This window comes from Melospiza melodia, unplaced genomic scaffold (assembly GCF_035770615.1).
Source record: "Melospiza melodia melodia isolate bMelMel2 unplaced genomic scaffold, bMelMel2.pri scaffold_28, whole genome shotgun sequence".
In the NCBI taxonomy this organism is placed as follows: domain Eukaryota; kingdom Metazoa; phylum Chordata; class Aves; order Passeriformes; family Passerellidae; genus Melospiza; species Melospiza melodia.
Window position 1 is genome coordinate 9,126,710 of NW_026948600.1, and position 23,742 is coordinate 9,150,451.

At 49.1% G+C, this 23,742-nt stretch overlaps 1 protein-coding gene across 1 annotated transcript; it reads right to left on the reverse strand.

The window, feature by feature from the left end:
- Window positions 1-3,285: 3,285 nt before the first annotated feature.
- On the reverse strand, window positions 3,286-23,531 carry LOC134433895 (olfactory receptor 14J1-like). Its single transcript, XM_063182593.1, has 3 exons — window positions 22,623-23,531; window positions 19,312-19,352; window positions 3,286-3,307 (listed from the first exon to the last, which is right to left on the reverse strand). Exons 1-3 carry the CDS (start codon window positions 23,529-23,531, stop codon window positions 3,286-3,288), a joined length of 972 nt encoding a protein of 323 aa, XP_063038663.1.
- Between the last annotated feature and the right edge of the window lie 211 nt (window positions 23,532-23,742).

Genomic DNA, 23,742 nt, shown 5'->3' on the forward strand with positions numbered 1-23,742 from the left:
GTATTTCCCTTTTGATACAGACTCTGTGAGAGGTTTTACAATCATGGCCTCAATTATCTGCTTTAATGAGTCCCTGGGTGGCTTTGTACTGACACTCAGTGGAGCTCGTTAATACTTTAGGATACTCAAGGTTTTTAAAGTACTTTGTATTTTCCTTTCCACACTGAATCTCTTAGAAGTTTTTGTGCCATCCTGGCCTCTAGTTCTCTCCTCCAAGGAGTCCATGAGGAGCCTGTGTAGCAGATGGACCTCAGTGGGACACATCCATGATTTGAGACACCTTGGGTTTTTTTTCTGACTTGGACTCCTGGAAAGGTTTGTGCACTCTCCTCTCAGGCCCTAAGATTCCAGGGCTCAGCTCCAAATGCACCACGTGGCTCATTAGGATCAAACAAGTCCTGACAAACCATGGCTCTGCCTTGATTTCCCTCTGCTCTAGTTCAGTTCATCAGAAATATTTCTGTAGTGGTTTTCGTTCACCTGTTTGAGATTTCTTGGAGAATGCAGCATTTATTGTTGTGGGTCCAGTGTGGGCTAATTACCAGTGCACTCACTAGAATATACTTACTCATTTCCTCCTGTGTGATAAGATTAGGAGAACAGCAAAGCAGGCTCAAAACTTTGAAAGGGTATAAGGAAAAGTTCATTATGAGCAACTAAAAGAAAGTGTAATAAGAACAAAACTTTCAGAACACTTCTCCTCTCCCTACAACCTTTTCTTCCTTACTGACAGTATAAAGAGACAAACCTAGAATTTTCAGTCAGTTTAACCCTACTGGAATAGACTTTCTTGAGTTCACTTAGGGAGAGGAGTCTCTCTTTCATGCTATGGAGACTTCTCCAGAAGAAACACTTCTGTTGTGGCTCTCAATTTCCATGAATAGCAACTGCCCAGAAAAATCTGCAATTGTGACATCCCTCCCAGTTGTTCAAAGCTCTTTTACAGTTGTGTTTGTGGGCCATGTCAACTTATGGGGTATTAGTTTAAAGATGAGCTGTTTAAGAGCAAAGGTTCTCATCATCTATTTCTGAAATCATCTTCATCTCTGAGAACATCTTTTTCTTCTCCCTCGGAAAGCACAGGATCTCATCACTCTTCACTTTTTCAGTGTTTTAACTTCTCATGGGATCACAGCTACTTCAACATTTGCTTACTTTAGCATGGAGGCCTTTGCTGAACAAATCATTTCCTCGTACTTTTCAATGTGATATGGGGAAAAAGAGAGTCTGATGTATCAGTTACATCCTTCTCCATAGCTTTACAAGAGGATTTCAGCCCCAAGATCAGGACATCTCCTCATCCCTCCCATCTTGGACTCAACTTCCTCTTCACTGATCTCAGTGTCTTCATGTTGCTCCTCTATGTGCCTACACTTTGTCCTTTTCTCTCACTCGAGGGAGGATGGAAGCACTGAAAGAGTTCATATCTCACCTGGGGCCTGCAGATGGTTCCGTGACCCCGGCCGGGCTCAGTGCTTGCAGCCAGACCTGCTCCCTGTTCCCTCGGTTCCATGGGGCCCCACAGTGTCCCAATGGTCCCTTGCTTCCATGAGGACCTGAGGTGTCATAATGCCCCCTTGGTGACACGAGGCCCTGAAGGGTCACAATGGTCTCCATGGTTCCATCAGGCCCCACAGAGTGATAATGGTCTCTGGGTTCCATGAAGCCCTGCTGTGTTACAATGGCCCCTTGTTCAATGGGCTCCAGTGGTACCACAATGATGCCCTTGGTTCCATGGGCTCCAGTGGTGCCACAATGATCCCCTTGGTTCCATGGGCTCCAGTGGTACCACAATGATGCCCTTGGTTCAATGGGCTCCAGTGGTGCCACAATGATCTCCTTGGTTCCATGGGCTCCAGTGGTGCCACAATGATCTCCTTGGTTCCATGGGCTCCAGTGGTGCCACAATGATCCCCTTGGTTCCATGGGCTCCAGTGGTGCCACAAGGATCCCTTTGGTTCCATGAGGTCCCCACAGTGTCCCAGGGATCTCCATGGGAAGGAAGGAACCCAACCCCAGTGTTGCAGGGGCATTTACCAGAGGCCAAGGCCAGCCAGACTGACAGATTTACCTGGGAGCAACCCTTGGATATACAGAATTTTGGAGTTAGAATCCTGTGGAGAGTTTTGCAAAGAGTGGCTCAAGGAGAGGGGACACAGCTGAATCAGTTTGGTAAAGATGTCCTAACTAGGGCAGAGGCCCTTTCGTGGGCAGGGTGTCCTTGTTCACAAAGAAGATGCTGAAGTTATACAAGAACGGGATGTGGAATGCAGAAGTTGCTATTCTTGCTAACCACAGGAATGTAGCTAAAGGCTAAATTAGGCGGGGTTGACATGTAGCTGAATAGCCAACCCTGAGCTCAGCTTTTGCAATATGTATGAGGCTCATTATGTACTGTATTTAGGTTGCCAAATCAATCAATAAATTAGACCTGTTGATGACCATCTGGTGTCCTGGTCTCCTTCTTTCGACGTCTGCCTCCGTGTCTTGCTGAAAAAGAAAACGGGGGAGGACACGCCACGGTCGAGGGAAGTTGGAGTTGGGTCCTGATTGCAGCTGGAACGGTGCCGGAATTTTGAAGCACTCTCGAAGTTCACATTGGTGACTCGGGCCATACGTGCCTGCCGGAGCCTGGAAAGCCTCAACAGCGCTGACGTATATGAATAGGTATGGATAGGCAAGCAGCATATGATCTTTTCGCCGCGTATTTAGAAAGGTGAGGAGTAAAGGGGATAGATCTAAAAAAGGAGCTACCAGGGTTGTTAGACTATGGCTATGCTAAGGGGGTTTTCCTTAACCCACATACGGTCCATGGGCTCGCGGAATGGAGAAAATTTGGGGATATACTGTGGGAAGCGGTGTTAGAAGATGATAAGACAGCAAAGAAATTGGGCAAGCCATGGTGGGTAGTGCACAATACACTGCTTCAACATGTCTCTGAGCAAGGCAGCAGAAAGGGTGACAGAAGCTCCTAAGAGGAATATAGGGTATGGTCGTGAGGACGATCCTCTTGTGCCTTCAGTAAACAAGGTGTTAATACCAAAGGGTTTACAACAGTGTGGTATGGAGGATCTTGTTACAGGCGTGGGGGGACCATCTGCACGGAGGAGAAGGACGAGTTGGAGGACGGCAGAGAGAGCGAGCTAAGCCCGCCGCCCTCCCACAGAGAGAGTGAGCTAAGCCCGCCGCCTCCCCGCAGAGAGGGCGAGCTGAGCCCACCACCTCCCCCACCCGAATGGCCTGCGCAGAAACGCCAACAGCGCAGAACTCTTGGAGAGTCAGATCCTATCCCGGGGCACTCAGTGACCTGTGGGAGGAGACGGCTAAACAGAGGAGGGAGGCTTGGGCTGCTCTGGCAAAAGAGGCAATGCAAACGGGGGATGGTGAGGAAATGGAGGCCGCTTCTGCTCTTGCCTGTCCGGTTACATACACGCCACAGTAGGATGCTCAGGGGAACCACACACAGGATCTGGCATAGTATACCCCTTTAGACTGGAAGTTGTTATCCCAGTTGCGGTCCACAGTTAGCCAGTTTGGTGTAAAAAGCGAACCTGTTAGGCAGATGCTGGATTATCTCTTTAATATGCAGATTTTGTGCCCAAATGATTTGAGGGGAATAGTATGGTATGAGTATAGTAATAGTAATAGTATGAGTAAGTATTAACTCAGCATCAGCAATTGTTGTTTAATGCTCATTGGCAAGCCTTGGTTAATGAGTCGGTTGCGACACAGCGAGCTCAGGGGGATCCGCTGCTTGGAGTGACGATAGATGAGCTCATGGGCTTATGGGCATATTTGCACACAGAGACACAGGTGATATCAGGAGCAGATAAGCTTAGAGAAGCCATGTGGTTGGTACATGCTGCCATAGAGAGGATTAAAGAGCCAGGAGGGCTGCCGGCATACATGGGCATAAAACAAGTTAGAGAGGAATCATTTGGGAGTTTTATTGACAAAGCAGCTGCAGCCATAGACCGGGTGGGAGTCGCAGAATATATGAAGGGGGCACTATTAAAGCAGTGAACCTTACAAAATAGCAATCCGGCCATGCAAAGGGTGCTAGCCACTCTGGGAGCAAATTGGACCATTGAGGAAGCACTAGAGCGAATGGCATTACAGCCAACAGCCTCACAGGCATTTTTAGTAGATGCCTTAAAGGAATTAGGATTAGGGCTGCAAAAGCAAGCAGAATCCACTCAAAATCAGGTGTTAGCTGCTCTTGCTCCTCTCCGAAATGGCTCAATGGCAGTCACGCAGGGAGGCTCGAGATCACACCTCAAGAGCTACCGATGCGGCAATGGGGGACACATGCGCCGAGAATGCAGAGCGACTGGCGTGTGGTGACAAAGCTGCCAATCTAGCTCCCAAAACACCACGGCTTGCCGGCGCCGATTGGGAAACAGTTGGCGGAGCGCGATTGCCGGCCGTGCCCGGACACAAGTTGCCGCCGTGACATCAGCGCCACCTCCTGTCTGCAGCCAGCAACAGCAGGGAGCCTCGGCTTGGACATATCAGCAGCAGTAGATGTCACATTAATGACGAACCAGCCTGAAAGGATACCAACTGGAGTAAACGGTCCTCTTGCGCTACAAGGACAAAAATGTGGAGCATTATTACTAGGACACTCCTTGATGTCCATGCTGGGACTATTTGTATTGCCTGGGGTCATAGATGCAGTCTATACAGGAGAAATACAAATCATGGCTTACACCCCTTATCCCCTGCTAAAGATAACATAAGGTCAACGCGTTGCGCAATTGGTACCATTACCGCAGATGACATCGGGTATTCCATCGCTTACTGGACAGAAGCATGATGGAAAGGGTTTTGGCTCTACCGGCATTACAGTCCTGACTGTAGATCTACAGGAGAGGCCAAAACAGAGAGTTGAGATCACCCATGGACATCAGAGTATAACCCTTTATGGACTATTGGATATGGGAGCAGACACCAGCATTATATCTCCAGAAGCATGGTCACAGCATTGGCCCCTGCTCCCATCAACAAACATGCTCACAGGAGTAGGAGGACTTACCTTGGCCAGCAGAACACTGCCTGTGTCAGTGCGCATTGATGGGCAACAAGTATCTGTGGTGTTTTCAGTTGTTCAGTTGCCTCCTACAGTCTCTTGCCTGATAGGCAGGGATGTTTTAACACAGCTGGGGGTGGTGTTGGCCAATCACCACCCTTTGGGGTAATTGCCATTGCTTGGACTTTCCCCATTCCACTCACCTGGAAAACAGATACACTGGTGATGGTTAAGCAGTGGCCCTTGAAAGGGGAGAGTCTTATGCATGCCCATGAATTGGTGAAGGAACAATACACGCAAGGACATTTGCGACTCTCAGCGAGTCCGTGGAACTTGCCTATTTTTGTGATTAAGAAGAAATCAGGGAAATATCGCCTGGTACACGATCTACGAGCTGTGAATGACCAAATGGAACCGATGGGGGCCTTGCAACCTGGTCTTCCGAATCCAGCCCTGATCCCACAAGATTGGACACTTCTAATCATCGATTTAAAGGATTGTTTTTTCACTATTGGGCTGCATCCCGATGACATGAAGAGGTTTGCCTTTACCCTACCAGCAATAAATCGTGGGGAACCAGACAAAAGATTTGAGTGGACGACACTTGCACAGGGGATGTGGAACTCCCCCACGTTGTGCCAGCTTTATGTTGACGCCGCATTACAGCCATTACGTCAGCAGTGGCCAGCTACCATAATATATCATTACATGGATGATATTTTGTTTGCGCAGCAACAGCCATTTTCCCCTTTGCAGGTTGACAGCATCAGAGACACTCTTGCAGCATCTTCACTTGTTATTGCCACAGAGAAAATTCAGACCATGAAACCATGGAAGTATTTGGGATGGACTCTAATGGACCAAACAGTGGTACCCCAAAAATTAGAACTGCACTTGGACATTAAGACTTTACATGATGCTCAAAAGTTGCTAGGAGACTTACAGTGGCTAAAACCCATTGTGGGAGTACCAAATCACTTGTTGGAGACCCTACGACCCTTGTTAAAGGGCACTGACCCCACTACCCCTTTATGCCTCACGAAGGAACAGCATACCACCCTACAGCAAATCAGTAATTGTATACAACAAGGATATGTGTCCTGTCGACAGCTAGATCGCCTTATTGAACTCACCGTTTGGAATAGTCCTTGTCACCTGCTTGGTGCTCTCTCCCAACGCGAGAACAAAACGGGGGAGATACGGGTATAAGAATGGCTGTCACCACCACTACAACATAAAAGAACAATATTCTCAAAAATCAAACAGTTGGCTGCATTGATCAAAAAAGGCCGTCTCAGAATTACTGAAGTGGACGGTCGAGAACCTGCCACCATTAGGCTACTCATGGAAAAAGAAACGCTGGACTGGTACCTGGTTAAATCAACGGACTTACAAGAAGCATTATTGACATCATCTGCAAAGGTGGAGACAAGGAAGTTAGTGCCCAGGGTCCTGCAATGGATGACAGAATGGGACTGGATCACTCGGCCACTGAGAAGAGAGCGCCCCATAGAAGGAGCCACCACAGCCTTCACAGACGCAGGGAATAAATCAAGACGTGCTGCTATCACCTGGCAAGAAAAAGGACAATGGAAGCATCAACTTCTTACAGCAGACCCTGCAGACAGCCTACAAACCTTAGAATTGTTATCAGTAGTATGGGCAGTGTCCAACCTGCATGAGCCTTTGAATGTGTTCACAGACTCTGTGTATGTTGCTGGAGTAGCCAGACGTATAGAAGGAGCAGCAATTAAGGAAGTGAATAATAAATGGCTGTATGAGTTACTGGTTCAATTAAGGAAAGCTCTCCGGGATAGAAGTGCAGTGTACTCTGTAATCCATATCAGGAGTCATAAGTGGTCTGAAGGTCTAGAGGAAGGGAATGAGCATGCAGATAAATTGGTTACCTTACCCATTGATAACTCTTGTCCTGTTGATAAGCATACCTTAGCAAGACAAGCCCATAGTAGATATCATCAAAATGCAAAAGGGTTGGCGAGGAACTTTGATTTGGGCTTATCAGAAGCCAAGGACATTGTCAGGGCTTATCCAATATGCAGTTATCATAATGGGGGAATAGGTCTGGGCTGCGGAGTTAATCCTCGAGGTTTAGAAATGAATGAGAAATGGCAAATGGATGTCACATATGTAGCTAGGTTTGGTAGGCTCAAGTATGTGCATGTTACTATAGATACATATAGCCACTACATATGGGCTACAGCTCAGGGAGGAGAGAAAGCGATACATGTGATCAGGCACTTATTGAGCTTCTTTGCTGTCATGGGAGTCCCAAAAGGTATCAAAACGGATAATGGTCCGGCTTACACAAGTGCTAGAGTTTGAAAATTTTTGGACCAATGGTCTGTCAAGCATGTGACAGGTATTCCGCACTCCCCCACAGGACAGGTGATAGTAGAAAGAGCAAATGGTACCCTCAAACAATATATTGACAAACACCAGGATTTAAAGGACCCACAATCATGCCTGGCTAAGGTTTTGTATGTGATCAATCATTTATGTGTTTTTGGGGAGGACGATGCCCCCCCTGCAGTTAAACATCACCCGAGATCAAGTCAGGAAACTATTAAGGAAACAGAGGCCTGGGTGAAGTATAAGAACCCAAGCACAGGGATATGGGAAAAACCCACAAAAGTGCTATATTGGGGCCGGGGATATCTTTGTGTTTCCTCACCAACAGGGCCTCTGTGGGTGCCTGCCAAGTGGACTAAACCTGTCTTTAATGCAGCATCTGGTGAACAACCTTAAGGAGGGGGACAAGGAGCGCCTGAAGAAGAAGCTGCCGCTGATCTTACAACCCTTATTGCTGCAACTGAAGGGACACTCGAAAGCAGTGGACAGAGCAGTGACACGCTGCTACCAGACAGCCAGGGAGCTGATTGACACGGTTGAAGCACTATCAACCTTCCACATAAAAGGACCAGCGAGGGAACGCTGCCTTGAGTGTCGCAGCCCCTGTTGTGCTGCGTGGGTAGCTTTATATTGTGGGGGTTGTGGTAAAATCTTTTGGTTAGAACAGTCCGGGATCTGGGGTTTATGGTGTAACACCTGTAAGCATGACTACACATGGGGGGAAGACTGGCAAAGGGAACTAAGGAGACAGACGGGGTTAGGTACGCCTCTAGCTTTAAATCTTTATGAGTCTCCTGAGCAGAAAATCTTGGCCTACTACCAGTGGGAGGTACAGTGTATTGTGAAAAGAGTTAAGGCTCAAAGTAGGTCATACATAGCTTCTGCCAGGTGTAGAAAATTGGTGCCTTTAACACAGCATTCAGTTGTAGGACCCATCAGAGGAGATCCCGATGAGGCATTGGACTCCTGCATTGAGAGTCTTTGGGAATTTGGATTGCGAGAGTTAGGATCGGTGAGGTTAAAGACAGATAAGAAAAAGAGAGTGAGAAAGAAACCAGAAAAATGAGGCTTATTTTTGTTATACTGCTCAGTGCTGTGGCGGATGGGGCAGTAGAAGTAACGCGCTTTAATCAGCCAAGAGATAACATAAGGATAACGCTTGCTAATCAAACTAACCAATCTTCGCTTTGTCTTTGCCTTGGGGGGGTTACTAATCCATTTCGAACATGCTTGGTGGGTCTTCCAGTGTGGTCTCCTCGGGAATTTTGCAGTCTGATCAATAATCAAACTTTATGCATGCGCAATATGACAAACATTAAACAACCCACGCCAGGTTACACCGCAGGTCAAAGTGACGGTTACCGCCAATGCTTAATAATCTTATCGCTTAATACTACCCTGCATTCTCCTCCAGAGGAACTAGATCTCTTTGGAAGTGCAAACGCCAGTATAACTAACACCTCAAATGGCGGATGGTTCAGTTTTGAGCCCTTAGATCCACAGAATTTACATCGGCCTAGAGACGTATGGGCTACCCTGGATTCATCCCTCAGTTTGGATACAGTATCTACACAAGTTTATTGCCAATGTAAAGGCACTAACATTAGGGCACCGAGGAAATTACCCGCAGGGATATTTCTAATCTGTGGAGACAGAGCTTGGAATGGTATACCAGTCAGACCACAGGGTGGACCTTGCTATTTGGGGAAATTGTCATTGTTTCTCCCCAGTGTGTCTTCATTAATGCAACTCAGTCAAAATTCAAGCAGGAGGAGACGTAGCCTGCATAACTTAGACTGCAGCTGGATAGGAGGCCCATGGATTTGGACTGAGTTTAAACAAGTGGTAGTCTCAATTAATTTGCCAGGAGGAGCTGCAGATAAAGCTATGAACTTAGCAAAGTAGTTGGGATGCTGGGCCAGGGATGAGCTAGACAAGACGTCACAAATTTTAGATATGATAACCGCAGATGTGCAAAGTGTTAATCATGCTGTTTTGCAAAATAGAGCTGCTATAGATTTTTTGCTTTTAGCACAAGGTCATGGATGTGAAGAGTTTGAGGGAATGTGTTGCATGAATTTATCTGATCACTCTGTGTCTATTCATGCAAAGATAAAAGAATTACAGCAGGGACTTTACAATCTCAAAGAAGAAGAGGGTTTAGGAATTGACAAATGGCTTAAAAGCGTAGGACTTGGACCGTGGCTGAGAAACCTTGTGATATATGCTATAGGGTTACTGGGTGTGATTTTGCTGCTTTTGCTTATTTTGCCTTGTATTTTTAATTGTATTCAAAATATGGTTAGCCAAATGATAGAAAGAACCTGGCAGACTAGTCTTCTTGCCCAAGAACAAAATGGGGGAAGTGTGGAGAGTTTTGTCAAAGAGTGGCTTGAGGAGAGACACAGCCAAATTGATGTGGTAGAGATGTCCTAACTAGGGCAGAGGCCTTTTTGCAGGCATGGTGTCTGTTGAGAAAGTAGCAGGCTAAAGAATGGAAAAGTACAAGACCGTGGTTAATTCCAAATCTTGCCCCTGCAAAGATAACCTGTCCTTGGGCCTAGCGGAGGATAATAAAGAAATGGACAGCGAGGTGTGAGAAGTAGAGAACGTAGGCCCAAAGGAATGTGGATAAGTTAATGGTATAGTTTAACCAATAGTTTCCTTGGCTTACAGAATATTCATGAGCTTATTATTTGCTATATAAGTGTTTGATGCTTTCTTTAATAAACTGGACCTGTGATGAAACATCTGGTGTCCTGGTCTCCTTCCTACGACACTTGCCCACCTGGGCATGCTGCTGGCTCATTTCCAGCCTGCTGTCCCTCACTCCCGTCAGGTCCCTTTCTGCCTGGCTGCTGTTCAGCCACTGTGTCCCGAGCCTGCAGCACTGCAGGGGTTGTTGTGGCCAAAGTTCAGGACCCAGCACTTGGTCTTGTTCAACCTCACCTTGTTGGATTTGGGCCCTGGATCCAGCCTGTCCAGGTCCCTGTGCAGAGCACTTCTACCCTCCAGCAGATCCACACTCACACCCAGCTTGGTGTCATGTGCAAATTTGTTGATGCTGGACTCAGTCCCCTAATGCAGATATCAATGCAGACATTGAAATCCACGCTAGCTGGCTCTGATCCCTCGGCCATCCTGTGGGTGCCCTGTGATGGCACTCAAGGTGATCTGTTCCATAACCTTGCCAGGCACCCAGGTCAGGCTGACAGGCCTGGTGTTCCCCAGCTCCACCTTCCAGCCCTTCTTGGGGATGGGCTCACACTGGCAACTCCAGTCCTCTGGGACCTCCCTGCTGAGCCAGCACTGATGGTAAATGATGGAGAGCAGCTTGGGGAGCTTATCCACCAGCTCCCTCATGCCCCTAGGATGGATTCCATCCGATCCCATACACCTGTGTGCATCTGAGTGGCTCAGCAGGTCCCCAGCTGCTTCCTCCTGAAATATAGGGGGCTGTTCTGCTCCCTGTGCCCATCCACCAGCTCAGGAGAACTCTTGTCCTGAGGAAAACCTGTCTTATTCTTGTAAACTGAGGCAAAGAAGTGGTTAGGTACCTCAGCCTTTCCCTCATATTTGGTAAACATATCTCCCCCAATAATGAATGGATATTGTCCTTGTACCTCCTTTTGCCATTAATGTATTTATAGAAACATTTTTATTATCCTTCACAGAAGTGGCCTGGTTAATTCTTAAGATTTCACCTCTCTAACTTTCTTTCTGCATGACCTAACAACATCCTTAAACGTTTCCTGAGTTACCTGCCTCTCTGTCCGAAGGTGATGCACGTTCTGTTTTGCCCCAAGTTCCCGCAAAAGGCCCATCACATACAGAACGTCACCTATTGGCTAAAGTACACCTCGGAGGAGGAAAACACAAGAGTCTATAAATTAAAAGAGGGAAATAAGCTAGGAAAGTAAAAGAAGAGGCTGGGAAGGCTAACAAAAACTGGGACCCCCTTGACCACTTACCTCCTCCTACCCTTGCAGTACCTCAAATCCTTCCTCCAATTCCTCTTGCTGTGGAACCAGTTCCTCCTCCCCTCCCAGCTGTCATTCCTTTACCACCTCTTAACCCAGTTATACCTCTAACACCTTCCCCTCTACCCTCTCCTTACTCTCTTTACCCTTCACTACTGTCCCCTTACCTCTGCCATCTCATGCTCCCCTTATTCACCAAAGTTCCTGCTTTACCTCCCCCAGCACAAATGAGAGGCCAAACAACATCTCAGAATCTCATGCCCAAGAGTGAAGTTACCCAGTCAGCCTCCACAGCTGATGTTGTAACACCCCACCCAAAATGGCTGAAGTGGAAATATTGTTCCCCCTCAGAGAAGTTCCCATGTGCAGGGTGGCCAGTGAGATTGGATTTGTAACGCTCCCTTGACTGCATCCAAAGTGGGAAACTTTAGGAAAGAATTGCGAAATTTAGTGGAAGACCCAGTAGAAATTGCAAATCAAACTGATCCATTTTTAGCCCTTATATTTATACATGGGGAGAACTGAACTCCATCTTTAACATCCTATTTTCCCCAGAAGAAACTCGATTGAAACAAACTGAAGGAATGAAAATTTGGGAGCAAGAAAACCAACCCAGGCCCCCAGGTGACCAAAAAATGCCTTTAGTGGAGCCTGACTAGGACGCTAATCAAGAAGAGGGGAGAAGGAATTTGAGAGATTACAGGTCCCTGATGACCAGAGGGATAAAAGAATCAGTCCCTAGAGGGAGTAATACCAGGTAAGCATTGGACGGCACCCAGGAAAAAGACAAGACCCCAGCACCATGGCTTAATAGGGTAAAGTAAAACTTCCAGATCTACTCTGATGTTGACCCAGATAGCCCAGAAGACCAATCTCGGGTTTCCTGCAGTCGGGGATGACCCCAAGAATCCTTTTTTCCCAGCCTGATGTTTCCAAGAAGGAGTCTGAATTCTTCGGCTCTGGTTTCCAAGGTTGTTTATTGTTTCTTATCTATAACATTTTTTCTCTGGCCTGCTGAGATCTTTTCAGCAGGTCAGAGAGAGGCACACTCTCCATCCCAGAGCTGGTGTCTACGTTTTATCCTATGAACTATGTGTACTTTATTTATCATTATTTTCCAATACACAGCAGGGGACTTGCAATCAAAACAAATGCACCTTTTATTGAGTGCCCACCGCAGATGTAACAGAAGGATTAGAAAGGCGATAAAGGACAGAGAGAGACAGAAAGGAGGGTTGGGTTGGGGGAATAGCTGCGAACAGGGAGATGAAATCCTCGTGGTCTGGCCAGTAGATCCATCTGGTCACGTCAGGGAGAGTCTCAAAGTCTTTGGTTAACTCAGGGCTCTTTTATAATCTACCGCCGGGAGGGAGCAGAATGGCACATGGAGGGAACAGTGGAGAATAAATCCATTGGGAACAGGCACAGACAGTCCAGTTCTGAACAGCTCAAACCAGGGCCAGCAGGGAGCGGGGCCCGTTGTTTCAGGACTGGTTCCTATGGGAAACATCCCGCTTCCCATGGCAGACATCCCGCTCCAGTCAGGCCAGCACCCCTGGGTTAGAATTTGAAGGGTCTCAGTCTCAGTCCTTGGGGAGGGCTTAAATCTCTGTCCTTGACTGTGGTTGTGAGGCAGATGAGGGATCTTTGGACCGTGTCCTACAGAATGATATCCCAAAGCATAAAAAATGTATGCATTTTCCCATAAAATTAAATGTAATGAATTAATAAATGATAATTACTTTTTCTTGTTTATAATAGTATTATTCTATATTTGTATTACCAAATTTTCATTTTTATATTAAAAATCCATACTTTTTTAGCAAGCAAAAAATTCTAAGTAACACAATTCCCTTCATCAATTCATTAACCAGTGTGTTATTGATTTCTCTATCTTTATGGTAATTTGTCCTATTTTCAATCCTTTTGTCATCTTATTTTCATTTTCACAGAAAAAGTAAAAGAGGCCACTTTGGGGTCCATGGAGAACTTTCTGGGGCCCGTTTGTGGCAGTTCTGGGTCTGGAGAGGGAATTCAGAGAGAACTTGAGGGTCTGGAGGACACCTGGGGGAGCCGGGTGGGCACATGGAGAGGCACTCAAGGATTCCGAGACACAGTTCGGGGTCCAGGGCAGCACATGGAGATCCAGGGGGGCCCTTGGAGGTCAGGGAGGGGAATTTGAGACCCTTCGGGGTCCAGACGGGCCCTTGGGGGACTCTGACCGGGCACTCTGGGGCACGGGGGGTGATGGGAAATGTAGGCGCAGGTCTAATACAGTTTAACGGGGCTGCGGAGCATCACGGGAGTTCCAGGCACAGCTGAAATGCCTCTCAGTGAAGGCGCGGGGCATGACGGGAGATGAAGTCCCCGCTGGAACAGCGCTGGACATGTGCCGCGGAGCATGATGGGAGCCGTGGTCCCGGAAGTGGCTCCAGCCCTTGGTTCGGCTGTCCAGGAAGGGTCCTGGCGGACACTTCTGCGTCCAAGTCGTGACTTGACATCCTCGGGTAAACATAAACTGTTCGGGAGCACTTGCGGGGAGCTCTGGGAGCTCTAACCGGGCTCTTTAGGGTGGGGGACACAGGAGGAGTTTTACGTGCGGGACTGTTCTGAGGTGCTCTGGGGCCGCGGTGGGGGAGAGGAGATGAATTCCCAGAAGTGGCTGTACCAGGCATCTGTGGGGTCGGGAGCACTCAGGGCGTCCGGGGACACTTTTGGGGGCTCCCGAATGCGCGCTGAGGGGGCACTGAGGGATCCTGGAGGGTCTGGCAGATACTTAATGGACAAAGCAGTGGCGGGTCCCGGGGTTCTGTGGAGCGCGGGGCATGACGGGCATTGTAGTCCTGGCTCCAAAGGGGCTCAATGGGGCCGCGGGGCATGACGGGAGATGCAGGCAAAAAAAAAAAAAATGGTGCCAATATAAGACACCGCTTTCGAGGTCCTAAACCAGGCGCTGATTGGCTTTGGGCGGTGATGGGCGGGACTCTCGACAAATGGGATGCGGTGGAGACGGGAACAGCCCATTCAACTTCTCCAGTCCCTCCCAGTGGAGTGCAGTTCATCCCCACTACAGACCAGTACAACCCCAGTACAGCCGAGTTCATCCCAAGTAGAACCCAGTACAACCCCAGTGCCCCTCCAATCCCTCCCAGTAAAGCCCAGTCCCTCCCAATACAGCTGAGTTTATTCCCAGTCCATTCCAGTTCCCCCCCAATATCATCCACAGGATGCCCCAGTGTCCCCAGTCTTCCCCACAATGACCCCATTGTCCACAGTATGTCCCAGTCCTCCCCAGTGTTTCCAAGGACAGTTTCATTTCTCACGGTGGCCGTGGCAGCCAAACCCAGCAGTGGGGTCAGTGCAGTGCCCATGGCCACAGCCCCTTGCAGGGGCCCAGTGCAGCTTGGGCTGATGATCCACCCTCACAGCTGGCCCAGGGCAGCTCTGCAGTGCCTTTGGTGGCACCTGGGGCTGGCACACACCTGAGCAGTGTGTCTGTTTGCACTGGGGAAACTCAGCAGTTTGAGATTGCTGCAAAAAGTACAAAAAGGGAAAACCCCTCTGAGGCTGGGTGCAGCCAGCTCTGCAAGCACAGCAGGGCCCAGGGCAGTGAGGACAGACAGGATGGGGCTGGGCAATGTGGAGCAAGGTTGTCCACACTGGGTCAGAGCTCCAGGCACAGCTTCTGTGAGCAGGCCAGAGCTGCTGTGGAGACACTGGGTCAGTATCAATCACAGAATGCTGCAATCACCTCTGGTCTAAGGAGAAATAAAAAAATTACCTCCATTAAAAAAAAAATAAATCTGTATTTCTGAAAAGTTCTTTTAAATCTTTCTCCATAACTGGACTAGGAAAACTTTAATGACCCTCTCAGTGCTTTTGTGTTGTTTACATTAGACTCAGTCCTTGAGAGCATCTTCAAAAAACTTCTCAAGCGCTCAAAGTTAAACTGAAAGCCTGAACATTCTTGAAGTTTTAATGGCTTCCACTGAGGGACACCACTGGGAAAGTGTCCCCAGGTTCCAGTTAGAGCAGAACACTGTAGGCAGTGATGACAGCTGGGGACAAACAAGGCAAAGGTGTCTCTGGTGCTGAGCAAAGCTGGATGTCTTTGAGGAATGCAAAGGGCCAAGGCCTGAGCCCCAGCCCCTGGCCAGGCAGATCCTGTCCCTCCCTCCTTGCTCAGGGCTCTTGCCGGGATGGGCACTGGCATGTGGGGATGTGCAATGGCAAGGGCAAGAGCATGGGGCGGCCCCTGCCAGGCTGCTGAGCAGGGACAAGGAGGCAATGAGGCCCCAGCCCTGCAAGGGTCACTTGTCTCCTGCTCCTGGCTCAGTGCTTTCCTTTTATGGAAAAGAACCATCCCTCTTTCCCAGGCACCCATTGTGGGAAACAGGACTCCCATACAACTAATCAGTATGATCAAGCAGAAGCCATTTATTGCTTACATTATGCACTTATTTATACATTTATATATATATACATCTGCATAAATATTCTTATTTATACATTCCATTTTTACCCTGCCTGTGAACTTTCAGCACAGGAACAAGGCATGCAGGGGCTGCTTTCCCAGCAAGGATGGTTGGAAGAGGAGAAGAAGACATCTGGCTCAAGGGTGCAGGGATTGAGATAACGAGGAGTGAATCTGGGAACTTAGAGTGGGTTTTTTGAAAATGGGTAAATTCTGACTGTACATAAGGAAGACACTGATAGAATTACATGTCCATGTGAGGTTAGGATTATCTCTCACCAGATCTCAGGCCTGAATAAATGATGCCCTCTGAATCACCAAAATAATGTTTTGAGCCTTATTCTGATATTTCAGAGATTTGGTGACAGTGGTTCCTCACAGAACCAAGGAGTCAGCTGTGACACTGTTCAAACTCATGGAACAAAGGGTCCATTCTGGCACGACAGAACCCTATGGAAACAAAATCTATTTTGGCACATTGGGGCCACATTGACCCAATGCTCCATCGTGATATTGCGGATTGAAGGAGACCATTTTGACCCTGAGAAACCTCTTGGAACCAAGGGGCCATTGTGACACAGCAAGGCCTGGTGGAATCATGGGTCCATTGTGACACTGCAGAACCTCACGGAACCAAGGTGACCGTGTTCTACTGTGGAACCTCATGGAACAAAGGGTCCATGGTGACACTGCAGAACCAAGGAGACTGCTGCTGGCAGTGTGAAAGCTCATGGAACAAGAAGTCCATTGTGACACAGCAAGGCCTGATGGAACCAAGCGTCCCTCGTTAAATTGTGTGGCCTCATGGAACCATGAGCCGTTGTTACACAGCGTGGCCACATGGAGCCAAGGGACCACTGTGACCCTGCAGATCCAAGGAGACCATTGGGACTGAAGAACCTGATGGAACCAAGAATCCATTGTTCCATTGTGAGGCCCTGTGGAACCAAGGAGAACACAGTGACATTGTGGGGCCTCATGGAACAATGGAGACTGTTCTGACACTTTGGGACCCACTGGAACCAAGGGGCCATTGCAGTATGGCAGGGCCTGATGGAATCAAGGGCACTGCAGGGAACACTGTGGGTGTCCATGGGATGAAGTGTCCATTCTGACACCATGGAGCCAAGGATACCATTGTGACAGTCTGGGCATCATGGAACCAAGGGTCCCATTGTGACACAGCAGGGCCTCATGGAACCATGGAGGCCATTTTTACACTTGGAGGCCTTGTGGAGCCAAAAGGCCATTGTGGCTCTTCAGGGCCTTGTGGAGCCAAGGGGACTATAGTGACACTGTGGGGCTCCATGAAACCAATGGTCTGTTGTGACACTGCAAGGCGTTACGGGATCATGGAGACCATTGTGACACTACAAGGCCTCATGGAAGCAAGGAACCATTGTGACACTGTGGAGTCTTGGCAGGCCAAGGGGCAGTTGTCACACTGTGTGGCACCATGGAACCAAGGAGGCAATTGTGACACTCCAGGGCCCCATGGAACTAAGGATTCATGGAACAGTGCAGGACCCCATGGAATTAAAGGTCCATTGGGACGTTGTGGGGCCTCATGGAATCCTGGAGGCCATGATGACACTTGGAGGCCTCGTTGGATCAAGGGGCTCTGCAGGGCCTCATGGAACCAAGGAGACCCTTCTGACATTGTGAGTCCCCATGGAACCAAGGGTCCATTGTGACACTGCAGCACCAAGGAGACCCCTGTGACTCTTCAAGGCCTCATGGAAGCAAGGGACCATTGTGACACTCGGGACCCCCATGGAAACAAGAGGCCAGTGTGACACAGGAATGCCTCATGGAACCGTGGAGACCATTATGACACATGAGGCCTCATGGAACCAAATGAGCATTGTGACACAGCAAGGCCTCATTGAACCAAGGGCGCAATAGTGACACTGTGGGGCTCTGTGTGACCAAGGTGAGATTCTTAAAGTACAGAATCAAGGAGACCATTGTGACACTCTGGGGCATCATGGAACCACAGGTCCATTGTGACACAGCATGGCTGCAGGAAACCATGGAGGCCATTTCTACACCTTGAGGCCTTGTGAAATCAAAGGGCCATTGTGGCACTTTGTGTCTCCATGGAACCAAGGAGTCCATTGTGACACTATGAGGTCCTGTTGGGCAATCGTGGCTCTGTGTGGCACCATGGAACCAAGGGACCATTGTGACACTACAGGAACTAAGGATGTTATGTCCCCATGGAACTAATGATTCATGGAACAATGTGGGACTCATGGAACCAGAGGTCTATTGTGACTTTGCAAGGCCTCATGGAACTAAGGGGAGGGACAATTGTGACACTGTGGGGCCCAATGGAAGCAAGGGGCTAGTGTGACACAGCTGGGCCTCATGCAGCCAAGGGGCCACTGGGATCCTGACGAAGCCAAAAGAACCAAGGGGCCGTTTTGACACTCTGCAGCTGTGGAGACCCTGAGAGGTATTCCCTGGGTTAGGGAGACACAAGAAGCTTCCCTCGAAAGCTGTTCGACGCCATTGGCTCCTTCACCTTGTTTTGTGTCCCTCAGCCACTCCCTCCCTATTCCCCCATTGGCCCCATCTTTGTACTGCCCCCATGGCACTGATCAACCCCTTCCTCTCGAGATACAGAAACCTGGATTCCCCTCAGGAGTCCTGCCTTGTGACACAGCTGAATTAAACATCTGTGGATACCATGCAAATGCCCTTTTTGCTTGCCTACCCTGGGCTTTATTAGCAGCTATTCCAGCTGAAACAATGGTCCATTATTGCTGTGTGGATCCAAGGAGACCATGGTGACACTGTGGCATCTCATGGATCCAAGGGGCCATTGTGACACTGATGAACTTCATGTAACCCAGGGTCCATTGTGACACAGCAGGGCCACGTTGGAACAAAGGAACCATTGCTGACAGTACAGAAACTCATGGAAACAAGGGGCCATGGTGACACAGCAGGGCCACATGGAACCCAGGAGACCAGTGACATTTAGGGACCTCATGGAACCAGGGTCCATTATAGCACTGCAGAAACAAGGAGACCATTGTTGATGCTGTGGAAGGTCCTGTAACTGAGCAGCCATTGTGACACTCCAGGGCCTCGTTGAACCAGGCAGACCATTGTGACACCACAGAAACTCATGGTACTGAGGGTTTATTGTGACACAGCAGGGGCCATGGAGCCAATTGTCCATTGTGACAATGTGGATCTGAGGAGACCATGGTGACACCATGGAAGCTCAGAGAACAATGGGTCCACTGTGACAAAACAAGGCCTTGTGGAACCAAGGAGACCATTGTGACATTATGGAACCTCATGGAACCAAGGGTCCATTGTTACAGTCCAGGACCAAGGAGACCATTGTGACAGTACAGAACCTCACGGGAACAAGATTCCATTGTTATGCTGTGGGGCTTCATGGAACCAAGGAACCACTGTGACACAGCAGGGCCACATGGTACCAAAGGTCCATAGAGATATAGCGGATCCAATGAGACCATGGTGATGGTGCAGAACCTCGTGGAACCAAGGGGCCGTTGTGACACAATGGGACCCCTGTGGAGCCAAATATTCATGGTGACACAGCTGGGCTGCTTGTGACCAATTGTCCATTGTGACAGTGCAGATCCAAGAGACCAGGGTGACACTCTGGCAGTTGATGGAACCAAGGGGCTGTTGTGACACAGCAAGGCCTGGTGAAACCAAGGAGAGCATTGTGGCAGTGCAGAACCAAGGAGGCCATTTTGACAGTACGGAACCCAATGAAACCAAGGGTCCATTCTTCTACAGCAGGGCCTTATGGAACCAAGGGACAATTGTGTGGGGCATAATGGAGTCAAGGATACCATTGATACTGAAATCCACTGGATAGACACTTCTGAACACAGTTTTGAGTATTTGAAAGCAGATATTCTTTATTACAGCATGGTGATCACTTGGGCCATCCTTCCTCCATTGGAGTGCATTAAGCATTGAATGAACAGAGTTTTTATCACACACACTGATTATGTATTCAATATCTATCCCCACTTCCTTTGCGTTTATTTGACATAGTTGCACCCCTTATCACAAATCCTTTCATGGTTCTTTGGGTTTTGTCTTCAACATCTGGAGTTGTTTTTAGATGGCTGTTCCTTGATACCCTTTTGAGTAAGGGCAATATTATTGTTTTGCATAACTTCTGTTTTGTCAGCCTTGCAGAGCTGAGCTGGCATTGTGCTTGCATTTCTTGGGACTTCTGTTTGCCACAGGTACATCCCTAATCAGTTTCTCCAAGGCTGTTCTGTTCTACTGTCCTTGACAAGAGTAAATGTTCTGTTCTCCTGTCCTTGTCTCAGTGCTTCCCCGCATGAGGTGTCTGCAACCCCCCCCCAACCTATGGGCCTGGGGTGGGCAAGTGTTCCTGGGGAACAGGGATGGGACAGCCGGGCTGGACTGACCCAAGGGATGTTCCATTCCATGTCACACCATGATCAGAAATCTTCTGAGAGAAGCAGGGGGACATGGGAGGTAGGGAATAATTTCTTTTTTAAGACATTTTTCTTTCAAAACAGCACCTACACAGGCAGAATCCTCTCATGCCACAAGGTGGTTAAACATTTTCTGCTAGTAGGAGATTTCCTGTGGATTTGCTTTTCTTCTGTGGCTTTTTCTTTTTGTGGCTGGTTTGTTTGTGGGGGTTTTTTGTTGTTGTGGGTGGGTGTTGCTTCTGTTTTTTTGATTTGGTTTGAGTTTTTCATTTTTTTATTGGATTGGGGTTTTACCCTATTGAAATGACTTTCTTTTGAAGCATACATATTTTCTGCCCTTTCTTGTGGCTTGCTTGGCACCTGATGGCAAGATAAATTTACCCAAATCAGTCATCTTGCCCAATTACATTTTGCAGTCACCATTAACTAGATGAGTTCAGTCACAGACTCCCTGCAATTTGGCAGCATCCACAAAGGAATTGAAAGTACATTTCATGGCATTGTAGAGAGAATAGAAATATTCCACAGTGGTGGCCAAGGGCTGGTCACTGAGGGATGTCACCAGGGCGTGGCTGCCAAGAGGACTCTGTACCATGGATGATATTTGACCCTCATTGTTCAGCCAAACTCCCACCCAGCCCATGTTCCACTCTTTCAGCCCAGCTCTCTCCAGTCTGGCTCTGAGGAGACCACAGCAGACCCTGTCCCAGGCCTGGCTGAAGTCTGGGCACACAACATCCCCTCCTTTTCCCTCCCACGTGGGTTCTGCAGTCCCTGCCCTGTCCTGCCAGTGCCTGGAATGGCTGCAGGAGGATTTGCCACATCCCCTTCCCTGCTGAGCCTGACCAGGCTGTGACTCTCCCAGTCTCCCTCCCTGCACAGTTTGCAGACTGGTTCAATGTCTGCCCTTGCCAAGTGCCCAGGACCCTCTGGGATGGCTCTGGCCTTTCCAAGGGGTTTGAGAGAGGTCCCACAGTGACGCTGCCCAGCCTTCTCAACAGCCCTGACACTAAAGGCCTTTTCCACATCCCTCAGTGCCAGCTCAGTGCCCATAACACTCAGGCTGGTTCAGAAGGGAGGCAGCTCTGATTTGTCCCCACAGACCCTCACTCTATCCAATGTCCCTTTGTGCACTCCATGGCTGCCCTGAGCATTTTTTCCCGGGAGCCTCCTTGCCTGGGATATTTCTCTCTGTGCAGTCCTTACCACAACCCCACAAAGAATTCAGGTGTTTCCCCAGAGGATGTTACTCTCAGAGTGAAGTGGCCTCAAGGCACTGTTTGTGCCACTGGAATTGTGCCACCCCCGGGTGCTGCTGATGGTGTTTGTGTTCACTGGGGTACATCTCCTCTCACACACATGATGCACTGCTAAAATCTCCTCAGCACAGAGCAAATATGGCCTGCTGGCCTGGTCACTTGGTGTCCCTCCGTGCAGGGACAAACAACTTCCTGCAGGTGGGGAGAGGCCAGTGGTGGCAATGGTGGTTGCAGGGGCTGGAGTGGGACAATTGCCCTGGGCCACCTTCCCAGGCTGCCCCAGAACAAAGACACAGCCCAGGCCCTACTCTGCTGCTGCCTCGGGTCCGTGCCAGGAGCTCTGGCTGTGCCAGGACACTGCTGTGAGCCCCCCCCTGCACACTCCCCACCTGCCCCAGGCACTGGGCTCTGCTGTGCCAGGGCATTCCTGGGGCACATTGCTGACAGCAGCTCTGGACGGGAGCAAAGCCTCCCTGCCCTGCCCTCAGGAGTAGCCCTTTGCTGCTGGAGCTGCTGTGCTGGAGCCCAGTTGTGTCCCAGCAGTGCCTATGGCCTGGCCCTGCCTGTGGCCACAGCAGGGACACTCAGGAGGACAGTGACCAAGCTGCCAGAGCACTCTGGCTTTACAGCCACAGCAGGGCTGGGAAGGACAGGCTGGAGTTGGGCACAGCAGCTCTGAAAGGACCAATCCCTGCTGCTCCCTGGCCATCCAGCTCTGCTGGGACTCTTTTCCCCTTCTTCCTCCTAACTTCACGCGGGGCTCAGAGCTGGAATTCCAGATAAAGCAGGCACTGCAAGGTAGCTCTTTTCTTCAAATGTAGCGATAACCCAATGCCTGGTTTACAGAGCTTGTGGGTCAAATTCAAGAGAAAGACGGTGAATTAGATGGTGATAAAATAACTTCATCAAGTACAACATTATGACTAAAAACCCCAATGATCCCTACCAAAGACCCAGGAAGGCCTGTTGGGCCTGTCATGAATTCCATTCCAAAAGCTATGCAAAAGAAAACAGGAAATTTTTCGCTTCTCAAAATCAGCTAGTCATCATTTTCCTCAGGGTATCCTTGAGCTTCTGGTTCCTCAGGCTGTAAATGAGGGGGTTCAGGGCTGGAGGCACCACCGAGTACAGAACTGACACTGCCAGATCCAGGGATGGGGAGGACATGGAGGGGGGCTTCAGGTAGGCAAAAAATGAGGTGCTGACAAACAGGGAGATCACGGTGAGGTGGGGGAGGCAGGTGGAAAAGGCTTTGTGCCGTCCCTGCGCAGAGGAGATCCTCAGCACAGCCCTGAAGATCTGCACATAGGAGAAAACAATGAATACAAAACAACCAAATGCTAAGAAGGTGGTGAAAACAGAAACTCCAAGTTCCCTGAGGAAGGATTTTGTGCAGGAGAGCTTGAGGATGTGTGGGATTTCACAGAAGAACTGGCCCAGGGCATTGCCATGGCACAGGGGCAGGGAAAATGTATTGACTGTGTGCATGAGAGCATTTAGAAAGCCACTGGCCCATGCAGCTGCTGCCATGTAGGCACAAGCTCTGCTGCCCAGGAGGGTCCCATAGTGCAGGGGTTTGCAGATGGACACGTAGCGGTCGTAGCACATGACAGTCAAGAGAAAATACTCTGCTGAAATGAAGAAGAGAAAGAAAAATAGCTGTGCAGCACATCCAGTGTAGGAAATAGTCCTGATGTCCCAGAGGGAATTGTGCATGGCTTTGGGGACAGTGGTGCAGATGGAGCCCAGGTCACTGAGGGCCAGGTTGAGCAGGAAGAAGAACATGGGCGTGTGCAAGTGGTGGCCACAGGCTACAGCGCAGATGATGAGGCCGTTGGCCAGGAGGGCAGCCAGGAAGATGCCCAGCAAGAGGCAGAAGTGCAGGAGCTGCAGCTGCCGCGTGTCTGCCAATGCCAGCAGGAGGAAGTGGCTGATGGAGCTGCTGTTGGACATTTGGTGTCTTTTGGTACAGGTATTTATACAGCATTAACACCTGCCTGGGAAGGAAATGGCAGTGCCAGATTGGACATTTCTTCACTCTGGGGATCGTGGACTGTTGAAAGAAGACTAGAATAGCTGGACCAAGTCTTTAAGTCTATCCTATGCGTTTTAGTCGGAATTCCCTACAAAATTAATTCTCTTCCTGTGAGGGAACTTTGCTAAA

Bases quoted from the DNA above. Each gene is read 5' to 3' on its own strand.
- LOC134433895 (XM_063182593.1), bottom strand. From the start codon at position 23,531: ATGTCCAACAGCAGCTCCATCAGCCACTTCCTCCTGCTGGCATTGGCA. The intron at 19,353-22,622 runs ACTAGCTGATTT...TCTGCACCATCA, and splicing joins ATACCCTGAGGAAAATGATG to CCATGGTCTCATTGGATCCG. The intron at 3,308-19,311 runs GTACCATGTGGC...CTCCTCCCACAG, and splicing joins TATATCTCTATGGACCTTTG to GTCACTGAGTGCCCCGGGAT.